This window comes from Hirundo rustica, chromosome 3 (assembly GCF_015227805.2).
Source record: "Hirundo rustica isolate bHirRus1 chromosome 3, bHirRus1.pri.v3, whole genome shotgun sequence".
NCBI lineage: Eukaryota > Metazoa > Chordata > Aves > Passeriformes > Hirundinidae > Hirundo > Hirundo rustica.
This window is the reverse complement of record NC_053452.1, coordinates 114,192,835-114,211,031: the sequence shown is the minus strand read 5'-3', so window position 1 is coordinate 114,211,031 and position 18,197 is coordinate 114,192,835. Positions and strand designations below refer to the sequence as shown.

Here is an 18,197-nt window from a genome sequence, read left to right as displayed (position 1 = left end):
AGGGCCAGGCTGGCAGGGCTTGGAGCAACTTGGGATAGTGGAAGGTGACCCAGCCTGTGGAAGGGGTGGAACAGGATGAACTTTAAGGTTCATTCCCACCTAAACCATTCTAAGAACTGTGGTGGATCCCTGTCCTTCTCAAGTGACAGCAGCTCAGTGGGGCTCTCAGGTTTACCCAAGTGAGGGATCTGGTCCAGGACTTACCTGCTGCCACCTTTCCTGTGGGGCCTGGAAGAAGTTCCTGCAGGAAACCTCCAGCTGTTCTCTCTGCTTCCCGTGTCTGGTTCTGTCCATGTGCTCGAGGGCTGTTGTGCAGCATCCGCATTCCTGGTCAGGACTGCAGCTCATCCCAGAATCCCAGGATGAGCCAGGTTGGAAAGGACCATTGGACATCATCTGGTGCCACCTCCCTGCTCCAGCAGGGCCATCCCAGAGCACAGGGTTGTGTCCAGATCATTCTGGAATATCTCCAGTGAGGACACTCCAGACCAACTGGGGAACGGATTGACCCCCAATCTGTTCAGTGCTCGGTCACTGCAAAGAGAAAAAGTTTTTCCTTATGTCCAGGTGGAACTTGCTGGGCACAGGTTCCCGCCCATTCCTGTTATCCTATTGCTGCCTCTCCAGAGCAGAGCCTGGTCCCAGCTCTGAGCCCTCCTTGCAGACAGAGACAGGGAAGACATCCCCTCAGGAATAAATAAAATATTGGATATTTGCCTTTTTACGTGGAGGAAGATGAAAAAGCAAAAGCTGGAATGTGTTTTAGCTCCTGTCTCCCCCACTGTGAACAGTTTAAGACCTGTTTATGGGCAGAAATCAGGCAAGATGGGAATACCATTATTTCCAGAACACCATGAAATTCGATAGACTTCAGAAAAGATAAGCAGTGTTTCAAAAAATATGTTTAAATGCGAACTCCACGTCAAAGGAGGAGGAGGTTGGTTTACCTTCAGCAGTATGTTCAAACACAATGTACTGCTCAGAGGGAGGGTAAACATGACTCAAACACAAATAGTTTTTAAAATAGAGGCTGATAAGCTGAACACCACGGAAAAATGGCTCCATTGTGTGAATAACAATCAAGTGGGTCCAGCAAACAGAAATGACCCCCGCTTCACAAATATAATTACTGCACTCAGCTCCCTCATGGCTCAATGCTCTACTTATAATAAATGGCCTTGAAAAAGAGCATTTTTATAAAGAGTGGTTGGTTTGCTGAGCTCCTCCTCTGCTCCTTGCTGTGCTGAGGCAGGAATTGCTCATCACTCAGGGAACTCAACTCAGAACATAAAAAAAAACCCCAGCAAATCAAGGCAAGATCCTCCTGATCCCACTCCTTTGTTTCCAGTGGCAGCTTTTCCCCCACAGTGCTCTCAGAGACTCTGGGACCCACAGCTGAAGGACTTTCTGAACCAGACACTGTCACTGCACATCCAGGAGTATTACAGTCACTCATCATTAATGCTTTTCTCCTCCACAAACTCACACGTGCGCTTTAGAGACTCAGGTAAGCTTGTGCCATCCACACTGGATAATATCTCTGCTCCATCCATAATTTTATGCCCTCTAATTACGTGTAGCTAAGCTATTACATAACGATCCCAACTCATCTGCCAAGGGGTGGAATTCGTAAGCAGGAGGGAATGGAGGGGGAAAAAAAAGGCTTATAAACACCTCTGTGGCAAGATAATCTTATCTCAAAGCCTTTGTTCTTCAAGATTGCTCAGGGAATTAATGTTTGTGGTTGTGAAAGATAGATGTGTTTGGAATAAGGGGGGTGAAAAAAAGTAAAAACATTGTTTGCTGGAGGTACAGCTCAGCAGAAGGAATCCAGAGGAGAAGGATCTGGAAGCTCTTTGTACATGCTGCTGGGAATGAGAAGACTTGTCAGGAACAGCTCAGGGAAAGGAGGATTTGATCAGCTTCTGTCTGAAGAGTAGCTGGATCCAATTGAGAGATCAAACCACTGGTCCATCAAACATGGAGTTCTCAAACATGGCATGACCCAGCCAGCAGTTGGTCACTTTGTCCTTCAGAGGACATCCCACTGCCCCACACCCTCCCAGTGCTCCCCTGAGAAGGGCAACGACACACAAGCCTCTCCCGTGGGCAGCTCTTTGTGCTGTCAGAAGTCACCCACTCCCTCAATCAGGAACAGCAGGAGAACCTGGATGGTCCTTAAGATCCCTTCCAGCTCTAATAATCCCAAGATTCTATGATTCTATCCTTGATTTAGGAGTAGGATTCCCATATCCAGTCCTGCTTCTGAGGTTGCAAAACCCCATCACGCCAGGACTCTGCTTGGAGATTTAGAAAGCGTGACGTGGGATCAGATGTAACTCCAAATACTTTGCACAAACTCCTCCCGGCCCTCTAATCCTTTCTGGCTGCTCATTAAGAACTCCCTTAAGAACTTCCTGCTCCATGCAGCTTTACTGGATGTCCAAGAAATTGAGCAGTGCCTGGTCTGCACCAAACCATGACACATTTCTGGATTTCTGCAGTTGGGGACAAGTAAGGCCCCTCTTTAGAAGGATTTCTGCCTGGGAAATCTGCAACTTTGTCCTTGCTGCCTCCATACAGTCCTGGGCTGGAAAGGATATTGAAGCCCATCCAGTTCTGACCCCCTTCCATGGGGATCTTCCACTACCCCAGGTTGCTCCAAGCCCTGTCCAGCCCAGCCTTGGACACTTCCAGGTTTGGGGCAGCCACAGCTTCCCTGTCAGGCTGCCAGCTGGAGCTCCAGGGGCTTCAAATGAAGAATAATTCCCCAGGAAGGAAAAATGAAAAGGTAGAATTTGCAAGGAAGAAACACAGCACCAAAACCTCAGCACAAATAGCTCTGAAGGACGTGGTAAAATGTAGGACTGCATTTGTCACCTCCCAGGGCACATTCCTGTGTTTGAGATCCAAAACCACTGAAGCTGGGTTAATAACCCACCATACATTCAGCTTTTCTTCATTCAAGAAGAATGTGCTCATTCCAGCACTCTTTTCCTCTAGAGAATTATCAGGTTCTCAAACAGCATGAAAAGAAATGTATCCAATGGAAAGTGCCATCCTATTCCAGTTCAATATATCTCATATCAAGAGAATTTTCCCTTTCTGAGGTTATTTTAGTTGTCCCTTGTGGAGTCCAGCAGAATCTGAGTGTCAGCCTCACCCCAGTGGGGTCCTTTCTGTGGACATGCAGCTCCACCAACTTCATTCTCTTCATGGCCTCCTACTTAAAAAAAAAAAAAAAAAAAAAATTGATAGGATGAGTTTCTTCTCAGAACAGCTACACCCATCTCCTGCGCACAATCAGCCAGCAGCCTCTGTCCTGTGATATGGTAAAGGCTGCCCAGGAGTTCGATGAACAGCCGTGAGTGTGGGTGCTGATAGGAGGGTGGATCTCCAGTTTTGAGGCACGGTGCCATAACACAGCTGTGCCAGAGAGCACAGACACGACGATTCCTACAGTCCCTGTCCCAACAAAGAGCCTCTTGGCTGAGCAAATGGTCGTTTCTGCACCTAAGATCAGCCAGGTGCCTCATTCTGCTGGGCTGAAGCCATTTAGGACTTGGCCATGTACATGAGACACTGACTTTGATGGGAAAGGGGGAAAGATCTCCTTTTATTGAACTTTTAGGAAACAGCATAAACCCTAAAAGGTTCTGTGCAGCTACTGTGACCTCAGTCAGAGCAGAAACACTAAAAACCAGAGTCTAAGTCAGGGAGAGTGAGTTTTAGCAGCTGTTCGTGTAGCACAGCCACTGGATGGATGTGAAGGCAGGAGAGGAAATTTGAAATGCAGAGGTGATTTTTAGCAACTCAAAGATCATTTGGATACAACATGCCTCTGGATGTCTGGGCAGTCAAGGAGCTGGTGGTACAGCCTAGGAGAGACAATTGTACCGATGTGATGGAAAGATGATGAAGGGATTGGAGCATCTCCCTCAGGAGGAAAGGCTGAGGAGCTGGGGCTGTTCAGCCTCGGGAGGAGATCCTGAGAGAGAACCTCATCCCTGTGTGTCCCTGTGTGTCTGTGTGAGCAGGGAGGGCTCAGAGCAGGGCCCAGGCTCTGCTCCAGGGGCTCAGCAATGGCACCAGAGGAATGGGCAGGGGCAGATTCCAGCAAGTTCCACCCGAACAGGAGGCAGAACTTCCCTGTGCAGTGACCAAGCACCGAACAGATTGTCCAGAGAGGATCAGGAGTCTCCTCACTGGGCACATTCCAGAACTGTCTGGACACAGCCCTGTGCCCTGTGCTCCAGGATGACCCTGCTTGAGCAGGGAGGTGGCACCACATGACCTCCAGTGATCCTTTCCAACCCGACCCATCCTGGGACACTGGGAATTAGGGATTCTGGCATTTGGGAATTCTGTGACCTGTGCTGTGACAGCTCGGATGGTGAGCGCTGACCAGCAGGGACTTGGGACAAGACCATGGAGTGGCAGGAAGAGGAGGAATGGCTTCCCACAGCTAGAGAGCAGGTTTAGATGGGATATTGGGAAGGAGTTGTTCCCTGTGAGGGCGGTGCGGCCCTGGCACCGGTTTCCCAGAGAAGCTGCGGCTGCCCCATCCCCGGCAGGATTCCAGGCCGGGTCAGACAGGGCTCGGAGCAACCTCGGATAGCGGAGGGTGTCCCTGCCGTGGCGGGGGTGGGCTGGGATGAGCTTTGGGCTCCCTTGTCCCGCACACCGCCCCACGTCGCGGCGCGCCCCGTGCGCGGGCACCGCCCGCCCTCAGCTCCTGCGGGGCCGCCGCGCCCCTCGCGGCGTGTGACATCACGCCCGTGTGACGTCACCGCCCAATCCCCGGGGCGGCCGCCGCTGACGTCAGGCCCCGGCGCGAGCGGCCCCAGCTGAGGGACGGGGCGGCGGCGGGAGCGCGGAGTGAGCGCGGGGTGAGTGCGGGGCCGGGCCGGGCCGGGGGGCTGCGGGACCGGGGGGCTTCGGGGGACGGATTTTAGGGGATTTGGGATCGCGGGGCCGCCCCGCTCCCGGCGCGACCGAATGAATGAGGTGGGGGAGGGGCGGCTTCCCCCGGCACCGCGCCCTCCTCTCCTCTGGGGACGCTTCTGGGCCCGGACCGCGGTTCGGTGCGGTTCGGTGCTCGTGGCACTTTTGTGCCTCACCGCAGGCTCGCTGTGGGCCGGGGGGTTTTGTTCGTGCCCATCACCTGCACCGGCCCCTTGGCTTCGTCAGCGCAGTCTGTGCCGGGTGTAGTGCCGGGGAATCGGGGAATGGTTTGGATTGGAAAGGACCTTAGAGATCATCCAGTTCCACCCCCTGCCATGGACAGGGACACCTTCCACTATCCCAGATTGCTCCAAGCCCTGTCCGGCCTGGCCTTGGACACTTCCAGGGATCCAGGAGCAGCCACAGCTTCTCTGAGAGACCTGTGTCAGGGTCTCTCCATGCTCACAGGCAAGAATTCCTCCCCATTATCCCATCTAAGCCTACTTTTTTTCACGTTTAAAGCCACTACCCTTGTCCTATCCCCCCATCCCTTGTCCCCAGTCCCTTTCCAGCTCTCCTGGAGCCCCTTTAGGCTCTGGTAGGGGCTCTGAGCTCTCCCTGGATCCTTCTCTTCTGCAGGTGAGCACCCCCAGCTCTCCCAGCCTGGCTCCAGAGCAGAGGGGCTCCAGCCCTTGGAGCATCTCCATGGCTTTATCTGGACTCATTCCAGCAGCTCCACTCCTGCTGTTGGATCCCAGATCTGGAGGCAGCTCTGCTGGTGGGGTCTCACCTGAGCAGGGCTGAGGGGCAGAATTTCCATCCCCCCCTGCTGCCCACTCTGCCCAGGACACATTGGACGTTGTGTACCAATCTCCCTTACCTGCTCCGGGAGTTTCACGCTGTTCGGCAGCTGCGTGTAATCAATCTCTCCCTTTTTTTTTTTTTCTTTTCTTTTTTTTTTTTTTTTTTTTCTTGTTTATTTTTGGTGGCTGATGTCAGCTTTCCAGCGGGTCCCTCTCGGCTCGGGCTGACGTCTCCTCTTGGCGGGCTCTGCGAGGGGCTTGGCCTCATCCCCGGCCGTGCGTCACCCCTGGGACAGGAGCCGTGCGTATGTGTCAAGGTTATTTCATCTGAGCTTGGCCAACAGCTCCCTGCCAGAGGGAACAGCTCCGGCCTGGACACCCTTGCACATCACCCCTGCCAGGGGACACCAGCAGGGACGCAGTGTCCCGGCTCAGGGGGCTCTCAGAAGCGTGTGATGCCTTTGGGCTGTCCAGCTATCCAGGCGGCACTCACTGGGGTTGAGCTGAGAGTATCCCATAATTGTCTCAGCCTGAGTGCTCCCAAATGCAGGGATCTGATGGAGTTTCCACTTGGCAGCGCTTGGGCACCAGAGAGGCTTTCCACATGGGCAGTGTGGCTTGTGTTTCACCTTCTGGATGCCCAAGGAAGGTGCTGTCTTTCTCCTCAAGCTCTTGATACAGTTGGGAAAATTAGAGGAGCTTCCCAATGCGTTAGCAAATCTGCAGGTCTGAAGCAGGAGCTGTGGGGTTTGGAGCCAAGTGGGAGCTGAGAGCTTGGAGCTCAGTGCGCTGGTGTGGGCCATGCTCCTGAGGATGTGGCTGGGAATCTGCGAGATCCTGCACCCTGCAGAGTCCCTTCATTTTCTTTGAAAGGAGAAAGTTCTGCATTCTTTGGTTTAGCTCCCTGGAGGGGCATCCCAGCAGCTGTGCAACCCCTGTGGGAGCCCTGGGGTTTGGTTTGACTTCTCTTTCCCGCCTCTCTCCCATTTTCTTTGAAGCTTGCGGTGGGACTTTCTAGACCAAGCCCATGACTTTCTTATCCTTCTTATCGCCGTGACATTCTATTAATAACTAAGTTACAAGAACTGCTGGTTTCCATAAACATTTTTGACTTTTATGTGAGCAACAGGTGTTGCTGCTTATGTAACACCTTGGAAACCTCGCAGAGGATCAGCAGCTGGCAGTTCACTGGCTAAATGTCATTTTATGAATGTATCTTTCTTTGGTTTTTTTGTTTTATTCCCTCTTTTCTCTCTCCCTGTGCTTTAATCTTCTTACAAACCCCAGAAATTTCCAGCTATCCCGGGCAGATTATTGTACGTTGGAACAAGTGTTTGCTTTCTACTAATCGCTTGCACTGCCACTAATTAGTTTAAACTCTGTCCTTCAGCCATGACCTGAGGCTGGCTGGTTCTGGGACTTGGAGGAGCTGCTTGTGCACCTTCCGAGCCCTTTCCCTGCCTTTCCCAAACTTCCAGGAATTTTCAAATCAAGCAGGAGAGTACAGTGATATCCCTGGCTGCTGCTGCTCTTGCACCCACGGTTTTTTTTTTTTCCTTTTTTTTTTCCCTAAGGTGTGAGACAACTCCTACTTTCTGCCAGGTTTTGATTGGCTTTCCAAAGAGGCAGTGTCCTATAAATTGCCTTCTCTGCTGTGCTTCTGCCTTATCACCAGCTGAGGCCCAGGTGAGTACAGCAGAGGGGAAATTCCAGCTGCAATTCCATTGCCTAATCCTTGAAATTAGCGTTGGTTACTGGTTTAAGTTAGTGGGGTGGGGGAGGTAACTTTGATGTTTCAGGATAAAACTTCTTCATTTTGCTGACACTTTCTGAAATGGGTTTGAGTTGATAAATGAGACCAGGGACTGAGAAACTTTTCAGAAGGGGATACAAGGGTTGAAAATATATCATGAAATCATGGAATGGTTTGGGTTGGATGGGACCCTGAGGCTCATCCTGTTTCATGGGCAAGGACACCTTCCACTATAAACTATATCTATATATTATATGGATAATTTTTTTTCTCTTCAGTTCCCAACAGAACAGAAGTATTCCCCTCTGAGATAGTAAAAAGGGAAGCCTTTTTAATTTTAAGTTATTTTACATTGGTTAAATTAATTTTTCTTGTGTGTGTGTGTTCAGAGCTGTTAATAACTCCTGGAAGTTATTTAAGATGGGAAATTTGGATCTAGCAGATTGGGCTTTCTTGTCTGAGTTGCTTTTGCGAGTTAATCGCTGTGTGGGGCTGGTTTCAGATATTTGGGGAAGTGTTTGTAAAGTGTAATGTTGATTTCTTTATACATCTGTACATTTGTGGCAAATTTAGTAGCCAGTCACACCTGTTTTTTTCTCCCCTTTGTATTTGAAATAGAAATAAATGTCATCAGTGGAGGTTTTTGCCACAGCTCTGCTGCCTGGCTGTTTCAGTGCCTGCTAGAAAATGCATTTACTGTTCTGAGTCAGACCTGGGAGTAAATTCTCAGCTTAAGCCTTTGTGGTTTCACACCAGGTGCGTTTGGAAAAACCAGTCCAGTCATTGGCAAACCAATTTTAGTCACAGCCAACTTTCGTTTGTACTTTGCAGCGCTCAAAATTCCTTTTCAGGCACTTGGAGTGGAAATTTTTTGTCACACAGAGAGTGAGTCTCCCTCAGTGCCAGAAGATTTTGTTTTTCTGTGCTGAAATAGGAAGGGACTATCATGAGAGCTGGTGCCTGAGTCTGTGTCCAGATGGAATTTTTGGATATTTCCAAGGATGGACACTCCCATCACCTCTCTGGGCATCTCAGACCGAGTCCTTTTGATCAGTTTAAATGTATTTTTTTGATAATGCAATTTTATAGGGCTGTCTTACTAGACAATAGGCAGTTTAGAAAATCGGTATTTAAATTGCAAAACTCCCTCGAGTACCAGAAAATTCTCAGTCAGGTAACCTGAGAAGTGAAAGGAACACCCACATTAATCACTTGTTTACATTTCTCTGCAATGAACTGCTGCAATTTCCTGTGGAGAGCTTCCATCTGCCTGACTCTCCTTTTTGGAATATATGCCCCAAGAAATTTGAGATTTTTACAATATATGCCCCAAGAAAGCATTTGACAGGGTAACCTCATCAGGCAAGTTTGAAAAATGCTTTCATCTGGGAATTTACATATTTCTAGATCCTTAGGAAAGAGTTAAAAATTGTTCAGAGGGGATAAGGAAAAAATAAACGTTCGTGCCTTGAGGATTTTATTTGAGAGAATTAAATTTGCACCTCAGAAATGACCAGTTGTGGCTCCAGGTGTCATTTATTTGGGGTATTTTGCATTTCCTTCCCCAGCATGAAAGATTTGGAAAGAACCCACACTTGAGTGCAGCACAGAGTAAACCATAATTATGTGAAATACTTAGGGCATTTTCCTGAGGCCTGGCTAAGCCCTGCCGCTCCTCTGTTTGCTTGCTGGGTTCCGTCCATCCTGAGTGTTAACTCGGAGTAAATCTCCCTTTTTTCCAAGAGATTTCCTGCTGCCTCCTTGGCTCAGCTGCTCTTGCTGATGCAATCCTGAGGAGTTTTGCTTATTCACAGCAGCCTGCAAAACTTTCATTCCAAATGTGGCGTCGCAGCAGCTTCGTTTTATTCTGCATTTATGCTTAAAATCACAGTTTTGAGTGACGCTTTAAAAAAAGCTTTAAACTTGGGCTTTACAGCGTTCCATTTCCCTGGACTGCGGATATTTTCCCAAGCTCACTCCAGGAAATACATTACCACTGCTCATGTTACATCCCAGGCTGCTTTCAGCCTTTGTTGAAATCCCCCAGCCCTCGGATGGCATCGAGTTCCTCTGGATCCCCGCGGAGTTTTCGTCTAAAAGCCGTTTAACGGGGTCGGATCGCTCCTGACTCATCTTTTCTCTCTCTCTCCTCGCAGCACACCTGAAGGGGGAAGATGCCAGTCATCAGGAGCCTGGGCAGAGCTGCCAGCCAGCTGCTGCAGAGCTCTGGCTGTGGCTGTGGGGTGTCCCTGGTGCCCGTCCGGGCCATCGGGGTGTCCCCGCGCCAGGTGGCCTCCGACGCCAGCTTCCACTCGGTGACGTTCTCCGAGTCGGATCACCCCCGGGTGCTAATCACAGGTCAGCATTCCTGGCACAGCTGGCTCCCTGCTTCTGAGCTGAGCTTTCCCACTGCTCTCCCCCCTTCCCAAAGGGCACAGTTCTGGGAGCAAAATTACCCAAAATATCCTGGAATTGGGATGATCTTTCCTGTCAAGCAGTAAGGTCGGAGTCCCATGTGAACTTTTCTATTTTAGTTCCAGGACTTTTCTAAAACCAGTTCCTTGAGGAAAAAAAAATATAAAAGCTCCCTGACTCATTGAGAAAATCATACAAATTCTTGATGTGATACAGATCATAATGGAATTCTGCATTGTGACTCCTCTTTTCCTCTGATTTTTGTCTCTTAGGTGGTCTTGGCCAGCTCGGGGTGGGACTTGCAAAGCTGCTCAGGTGGGTCACCATTCCCTGGTTTGCTGTGAGTGAGGAATTCTAGCTTTAGCCCTCAATTCTAGGAGCAATAGTTGTCTGGGAAGTTGTTCATAAAAGAAATCCTATTTTTCAAATGCTGTTTTTGCCTCTTGGCTTTATAAATAACATTAATGGCTGGACTTGATGATCTTAAAGGTTTTTTTCCTTAATGATTCTATAATTAAATTTTCACCATCATTTTATTTGTTCCTCCTGTGCTTGCTGTGGGTTCCTGACGTACTTTGTGTGCGTCCATTGGTCAGAATTCCTAAAATAGCAGGATTTTGTCTAAGGGCCTGTCTGCTGAGTTGTTTGCTTCTAGTTAAATGGGAGTATTCAGAGTCTGAACCCTCAGAGTTTTCCTTCTTTTTCCTTCTCCTCTTCCCCCACCTCAGGCACAGTTACCTCCTTTTTTTAATATCTTTTCAAGAAGTGTGAAATGCTCCAAGAGCTCTCCCTGATCCATGTCCTTGTCCACATCCAGCTCAGCTGCAGTTTATCATTTGCTCACAGGCTTTGCTGGAGGGGATTTGGACCAAGACCAAAAGTGAGCAGACTCACTGCACTCAACGCTGTGTCAGTTAGAACATTTTCTATCATTTCTGTGATATTTTTTTTCATTATCAAAATAATGGGAGGCCAGAATGTGCTCCAATGCCCCCCAGATTTGCCCTCTCCAACAGCCTTGTGTTGATCTGCACAGGGTCACAATTTCTCTCTTTTATTTGCTTAGCTGATGTAAAAGTAGCTGCAGTTAAAACAATCCCAGTGGCTTTTTGTTGTCTGCAGGGGAGTAAATTATCCCTGGGTAAAATTTTCTGTAAGAAAAAGGTAGGAAAGTCTCTTTTCCCAAAATATTTTCACTTTCTAAAAAATTTATCCCTCCTTATGCAGACCTTGACTGCTACTACAAGTATTTTATAATTTTTAAAGATGCTGTGTTGATGTTTGAAGGATTGTTGGGGTTTTTTTGTTTAGTGCAGTAACTGATTTTATTGTGGAAAATATTGTTCCTCCGCTATCGCTCCTGCAAAACAAAATAGCAACTGATGGATTATCTCAAAAAGATGTGGACTCACTGTTCCCTGTGGGTATTTTTACACAGGAAACGCTTTGGAAAGAACAATGTGATCTTGTCTGACATTAGAAAGCCTGCAGATAATGTTTTTTATAGTGGTAAGTGACTGGGGAAGCACATGGAAAAAAAAAAAAAATCTTGTCTTTACCTCTGATGTTCATAAACTAATTATCAAAGTGATAAGTGGATTACACTGACAAGCTGCTGTTCCAACCTTCTGCATAATGCCTCCCTGCTTTGAAATCTTGCCAAGGTGTTGGTTCCTTCTCTTATTCCCTTTTCCTAAATATTTCTCTTTGTGTTTTTCACTGCTCCTTTGCCACTTTGCTGACTGGAATAACTGTTTGAGGCACATTGTGCTCCTGCTGTGAAAAGAGGTGCTTTTATCCTTTCGGAGGGAAGGAGTTGGAAACGAAACTTGTGCTTTGTTTTTACACTCTCAGGGAATTTTTATTATGAGGTGGATGTAGGGTAGGATTTAAGATTCTTTGATTTTTCACTGGAAACTTGCTAAGATTTTTCCTCAATGTCACTGTTTAGTGATGTATTTAGGTGGTAGAAACAGCAGCCTGAGCTTCGTGCAGAACCTTCCTTCCATCCATTCCTGACATCCCATTTCCCACCGCTTCCATCTCCTCCAGGTCCTTTCATCTTCGCGGATATCTTGGACTACAAGAACCTGCGGGAGATCGTGGTCAACAACCGCATCACGTGGCTGTTCCACTACAGCGCCCTGCTCAGCGCCGTGGGAGAGGCCAACGTGCCCTTGGCCAGAGCTGTCAATATCACCGGTGTGTGCTGCGTTTTGAGTGCTGAAAGCTGTGTTGGAGGAGATTTGGGTTGGATATCAGGGAAAGGTTCCTCCCCCAGAGGGTGGCAGACACTGGAAGAGCTCCTCAGGGAATGGGCACGGCCCTGAGGCCGCCGGAGCTCCTGGAGTGTTTGGAAAATGCTCTCAGGGATGCACAGGGTGGGATTGTTGGGGTGTCTGTGCAGGGCCAGCAGCTGGACTGGGGGATGTTGATGGGTGCCTTCCAGCTGAGAATATTCTGCAATTCCCACGTTGGCTTGAGAAAGCAGAAATATTCCGATAAATCCTGTTGTTTTGGGTTTTTTTTTTTCCAGGTTTACACAATGTTCTGGATATTGCAGCTGAGCATAATTTGAGGCTCTTTGTTCCAAGCACCATTGGAGCCTTTGGACCCACCTCTCCTCGAGATCCAACTCCTGATCTCTGCATTCAGAGACCAAGGACAATCTATGGAGTCTCCAAGGTCCATGCTGAGCTCATGGGAGAAGTGAGAATTTTTTATTTTCTTCATTTCCTAAAAGGTTTGGGAGAACTTCACTGAAACAGGTTTCCCAAAGAAGCTGTGGCTGCTCCGAACCTGGAAGTGTCCAAGGCCAGGTTGGACAGGGCTTGGAGCAGCCAGGGATATAGTGAAAGGTGTCTCTGTCCTTCATAGGGGTTGGAATGTTCTTTAAGGTCTCTTCCAACCTAAGCTGTTCCACGATTCTATGATTGGAACTTCATTGCTTTTGTAAGATTCCTCACTCATTCTTTGCCGCATTTTTCCTTCCTTCAGACTTTAGTACTCAGCAATAGTCTGAAGCAGCTCTGAAAGTCAAATATCTTTTGAGTTTTTTTGGGAACAGCACAAAGCGTGGGAAGCTGGCAAAGAGCTGACTTTCAATGTCATTTCTTTCCCTGTTTTTTATGGCTTTGGCCTCTGTGCCAATGTGAATGGCACTGCAGAAAGGACAGTGCACAAAGCCTTGTGACAGCAGGTACACAATGGTGACTTTTTGCTCCTCCTCTCCAAAAAAAGACTTTAAAGCCAAAGCCTTGGGAATCTGCACATACACAACTTGTCTTTTCACTTTGTAGTTACTTATAAACAACATTTTTAAAGCTGATGTTTTTATACAGTTTCCTCATGTAGGTCTGAGGACTGTGTTTTCCTGGAAAGTCTCACAAACTTGGGAATGTTCTGTTTCTGAACACTGTAGACCCTGCATGAGTAGCATGACAATCCATGTCAAAGATCCATATCTGCTGATGTGGTTGTGAGCTGGAAAAGGGCAAGCAGGGAGATGAGCTGCCAGGCAGGCAATGGGGATTGTTCAGTAATTCCTTTCCTTTCATCCCTGTTCTGGGACAGCTGAAAGGTCATCCTGTGTCAGGCTTTTCCTGTGAAATCAGAGGGTGTGTGACCAACTCTTGGCGTGTAACTCTGTGTTTCCCCCCATTTCCAGTACTACCACTACCGCTATGGCCTGGACTTCCGCTGCCTCAGGTATCCAGGGATTATCTCTGCTGATTCCCAGCCTGGAGGGGGCACAACTGGTGAGTGACTGGTGCACGACAGAAGGGCTGGGGAGGACTTTTCACAAGGACTTGGAATGACAGGATGAGGGGGAATGGCTTCCCACTGCCCAGGCAGGGTTAGATGGGGTATTGGGAAGGAATTGTTGGCTGTAAGGGTGCTGAGGTCCTGGCACAGGCTGCCCAGAGAAGCTGTGGCTGCTCCATCCCTGGAAGTGCCCAAGGCCAGGTTGGGGGACTTGGAGCAATGTGGGATAGTGAGTGGCATCCCTTCCTATGGCAGGGGATTGGAACTGGATGGTCTTTAAGCTCCCTTCCAACCCAAACCACTCTGTGATTTCGTGATGAATATCACACAGTCCTGCTGCCAGATTTGGGACAGGAGCCTTTGGGGTTGGTCTGAGGTTTGTTGGCTGTCACGAGGTGCACAGCACAGGTCATGCACATCCATTATTCTCCTCCCCAGATTATGCTGTCCAGATTTTCCACGATGCCATAAAGACTGGCAAATTCAAGTGTTACCTGAGGCCGGACACTCGGCTGCCCATGATGTACATCGACGACTGCCTGAAGGCCACGCTGGAGATCATGGAGGCCCCTGCAGAAGCCCTGACTATGAGGACCTACAACATCAATGCCATGAGCTTCAATCCTGAGGAGCTGGCCCAGGAGGTGCAGAAGTATGTCCCTGAGCTCCAGGTGACCTACAACGTGGATCAAGTCAAGCAGGCCATAGGTTAGTATCTTCCCTGGCAGCAGGTAAGAAAAAACATCATCGGGGCGAAATAAAACCTCTTTCCTTTTTAGGAACTGACAAATTTGCTCCTGTGCAGTTCAAGTCTTACGGTTCAAAATTCAGCTTTAGTAATGATGAAACATCTCAAAGTTCGGTGAGATTTTTTCCTGAACCTCACCTTTCCTGGTTCTTTTTCTTCCCTGCAGCTGACAGCTGGCCCATGAACTTCGATGACAGCAACGCCCGCAGGGACTGGGGTTGGAAACATGATTATGACCTCCCCGAGCTGGTGACCACGATGTTTAGCTACCTTGGGTCTGACTCCAGGATTGCCCAGGCTAACTGAAATGCTTTCAGATGTTTCCAGATTTCCACAGAGGACCAGGAAGAAATGGCTGAATTTTAGTTTCTAATTTTCTGAGTCTTAGAGCATGTCAGTTACTAATTTTCGTAAGTAGCGACAGAGTTGGTCCTGTAGCTGGAATATCCTTTAGATAACCAGCAGCACTGGCTGCTGTCCCCAAATACAGCACTGCTGACAAACACAGAGTTCTTGAACTTTCACACTTAGGGAAAAACACCAAAGCAGCACTTACTCCTGGCTGATGGCTCTCCAATCATTCCTGCCTCTTCCCTGGCGAACAGCATGGGATAGCATTGTCCAATCTGGCCTTTCAGGCATATCCAGAAAAGTTAACGATAGGTTTTTTCCTGGTGGAGGATGTTAGGTTGTAGCAAGATCTTTTTTACTCTTTGCTTACAAAAGAGACATCAGAAGGGCTGTTTCATGTTTCCAGGTTGCAGGGGATCGTTGCAATTCTAGTTTGAAATCAAACTTCTCGATAGCTCCTATTTATACTTCTCTTTAGTGCTGTCTAAGCATACACTTTTATATACCTAGGGCATACAGAGCAGCATTCTTATGATGCTGCTTATAAATGTGAAGTGGAATAGGACTTGAATTCTTATCATGCTTTAAAAAAACAGAGTTTACAAGCAAAGCTTTGTCCTGTTCTCTGCAAGTGCCGCTGCCTTCAGTGCAACCTTGGAGGGAGAGCTGAAATCCGAAGAGCTGCTCCGTGGATGTGAGTCTGGCTGGGATTTCAGGGAGGCCAAGCCCCTGGCTGGGGTTTTTAGCAGGACTTTTGGTTCTCCCAGTTGTTTGGTGTCCCTGCACAGTGTTAGCTTGCCTGGAACAAGTTCTAAAGGTGGGCTGAGGATGGAGCCTTACTGTAGAGTCGGGTCAGCCTTGGAAATCATTTCTGTTCACCCCATTTTCCTTGTGCACGGTGTTTGTAGATGCTGTTTATGTGTAACTCATACCCTTTTATTCTTCAGAGAGGGATCCAGAAGCTGAAACCATCTTCTAGCTACAGCTATGGGCTGTTCTGCTTGTTGAGTTTCATGCACAGGAAATTCTGGGATGAACAAGGGAGTTTTAGTCCATGTGTGAGGAGGAAGAGGTGTCAGTTCAAAAGCTACTTAGGAGACTTCAGGAAATGACAAACTGGAGAGACAGGAAAGTCTTTGTAGGTAAAATACCAGTTTCCATGGATGTGAGTTTGAGCTGTCATCTACTCTAGCTGAGAAGCAGCCTCTGGGAGCTTTGGACTTTATTTTTTTCAAAGAAAAAATATCTTTCATTTTCAAAATGACTGGAAATTCCCTACAGGAAGCTCTTTTTTTTTTTTTTTTTTTTTTGTCTTGTATACTCCAGTAGTGTGTATAGGTAAAAACATTCAAGGTGGTTTTTTTTTTTTTTTACAACTTGTTTGCTCTGTTTTCTGTGACGGTGCTTTGGTGGTTGCAAGTCTGTTGTGCTCTCTGTAACCCTGCCACGATCAGACTTCTGTTTCTTTGTGCAGGAGTTCTCCTGCAGGGAATATGTTTCCTCACAAAAGTAACCTTCCAGTGAAGATTCTGTGGCGAAACCCAGTTTTTTGAAACATTTGTTACACTTGTATCTCTTGGTTTTTTACTTATTTTATCGTTTCATCTGTGGGCAAAGTAGGAATTTCCCAGGTATCTAAGCTCAAGGGTCTTGGTTGTTACTGAAGCATTTTTATATTGTTTACGTTGCTGAAAAGGACAAGTTTTTAGACTTTGGCCGCTGTTGTAACTCTCACGTAGCTCAAGTGTAGTTTTTGGCCCAATGGGCCAGTGAAGTCGGCCCTCCTTTCACACCCTGGAGAGACTGCTGAGTTTTGTCCTCTGCCCTGCCCAAAAGGAGGGGATGCAGACTGGATTATCTCCCAGCAATCTGGAGCCAGCAGATGAAGGGCTGGAAAGGAGCTGAAGTGTCTTGTCCACTCCTCAGTGCCTCTGTTCCACCCTCGGGAAGTGTAAAATAAAGAGTTGTTGATGGGTCTCACTCCGTTTCTTTACGTCACTCAAAGTCCTGGGGTCTGCTCCCCATCACCCTCGTTCCCAGCTCCACTTTAATTGGAGTCGACAAGAGTGAGGAGCAGGAATGTTCTTTCTTCTGAAACACTGTCCTTGGTGGTGGAATTGCACAACAGCCTTGGAACATGTGTCACGGCAAAGGTGAAATTCAAACCTACAGCATTTTGAACACAGTTTTGTTTTTTCCTGCCAAGATGTTACTGGCCTCATTTAGGAGCAGCCATTTTAGCAACTGATTTTTTTTTTTTTAATCTGAAGTAAACCATGTTCCAATAGAGAGTGGTCTAGAGGAAAATGTGACGATCAGGGAATGTTATTACCTGTATCTGCAAGGTCTGCGTCCTGTTTGAAATTCTCGTTTTTAATCTCACCAATGATCTGTATATTTTTCCCCCCTGTGTCTTCCACATTAACTTCTCTTGTAATGATGTCACAATTTTTTTCTGTATTAAACCAACTTGATGTAGAACAAAACATCTACCTTTTGCTACCTGTTGGAAGTTTGACTTCTGGCCAGAGACTTCCCTGTTGACACTTGAGCACTGTGGCTGGTAAATTACCTATTCAGGACAAAAAAAGTAAAAAAAGAGATTGTTATAATATTTTTTTGACTGTTGTTAGTTGTGGGTGATGCCTACTGTAATAAAATCCTGTTCAGATGGATCCTGGGTTTGTCATCCTTGGTTGGAGCAGGTGAGAGCAGTGCTGGAGCTCCTGGACACTGAGGGGGGAGCCAGGAGAGCTGGAGAGACTTTGGACTGGGGATGGAGGGACAGGACAAGGGGAAAAGGCTTCAAACTGCCAGAGGGTGGGGTTAGGTGGGATATTGGGAAGGAATTCCTGGCCGTGAGGGTGCTGAGGCCCTCTTGGGTCCCTGTTTCTGTGTCTCAGCAGGTCCTGCCTCCAGGTGTTGCACAACCTGTGATGGGTCAGCAGGAGAAGCTTGGGTGAGGACATCACCCTCCTCCTTCCCCACAGCCCCACCCTGCCTTAATCCATGGATTAAACCCTCCCTGCAGGTGGAATGAGGCCTTTCCCTCCTCCCACACCTCGGCTTTCTGATGATGGGAATGTCTGGTGGAGAGAACATTCCTCTTGACCACAGTTCAATGACTAACGTGGCCATGGTGCTTCGGAGGGTGTTGCAGCACCGTGCTCTTCCCAGCTGCTTCCCTTTGATCCTTGGTCTGGTTCTTGCCCAGTCCTGTCTGACACAAGCCCAGCCTGGCTTTTGGAGGTGCTGCCTCCAGAGCTTCTGCTCTGGAGCCAGGCTGGGAGACCTGGGGGTGCTCACCTGGAGAAGAGAAGGATCCAGGGAGAGCTCAGAGCCTAAAGGGGCTCCAGGAGAGCTGGAGAGGGATTGGGACAAGGGATGGAGGGGCAGAACAAGGAGGAATGGCCTTAAA

The 18,197-nt window shown here is 48.1% G+C and overlaps 1 protein-coding gene across 2 annotated transcripts; it reads left to right on the top strand.

Moving 5' to 3' along the window:
- The first annotated feature begins 4,817 nt into the window (after positions 1–4,817).
- LOC120750077 (L-threonine 3-dehydrogenase, mitochondrial-like) lies at positions 4,818–17,454 on the top strand. Of its 2 annotated transcripts, none has more exons than XM_040058224.2 (10): positions 4,818–4,889; positions 7,322–7,433; positions 9,657–9,858; positions 10,188–10,230; positions 11,354–11,424; positions 11,968–12,117; positions 12,452–12,624; positions 13,583–13,673; positions 14,119–14,388; positions 14,595–17,454. In XM_040058224.2, exons 3-10 carry the CDS (start codon positions 9,675–9,677, stop codon positions 14,732–14,734), a joined length of 1,122 nt encoding a protein of 373 aa, XP_039914158.1. In that variant the 5' UTR covers positions 4,818–4,889; positions 7,322–7,433; positions 9,657–9,674; the 3' UTR covers positions 14,735–17,454. The 2 variants fall into 2 exon arrangements, with proteins under 2 accessions (XP_039914158.1, XP_039914159.1); XM_040058225.2 differs by lacking the exon at positions 4,818–4,889 and adding an exon at positions 5,949–6,052.
- The last annotated feature ends 743 nt before the right edge of the window (positions 17,455–18,197 follow it).

Excerpts from the sequence above, each read along its gene's own strand:
- LOC120750077 (XM_040058224.2), top strand. The coding sequence starts at position 9,675 with ATGCCAGTCATCAGGAGCCTGGGCAGAGCTGCCAGCCAGCTGCTGCAG. Across the intron at positions 9,859-10,187 it reads CCCCCGGGTGCTAATCACAG|GTGGTCTTGGCCAGCTCGGG; the intron begins GTCAGCATTCCT and ends TTTGTCTCTTAG. Across the intron at positions 11,425-11,967 it reads AGATAATGTTTTTTATAGTG|GTCCTTTCATCTTCGCGGAT; the intron begins GTAAGTGACTGG and ends CATCTCCTCCAG.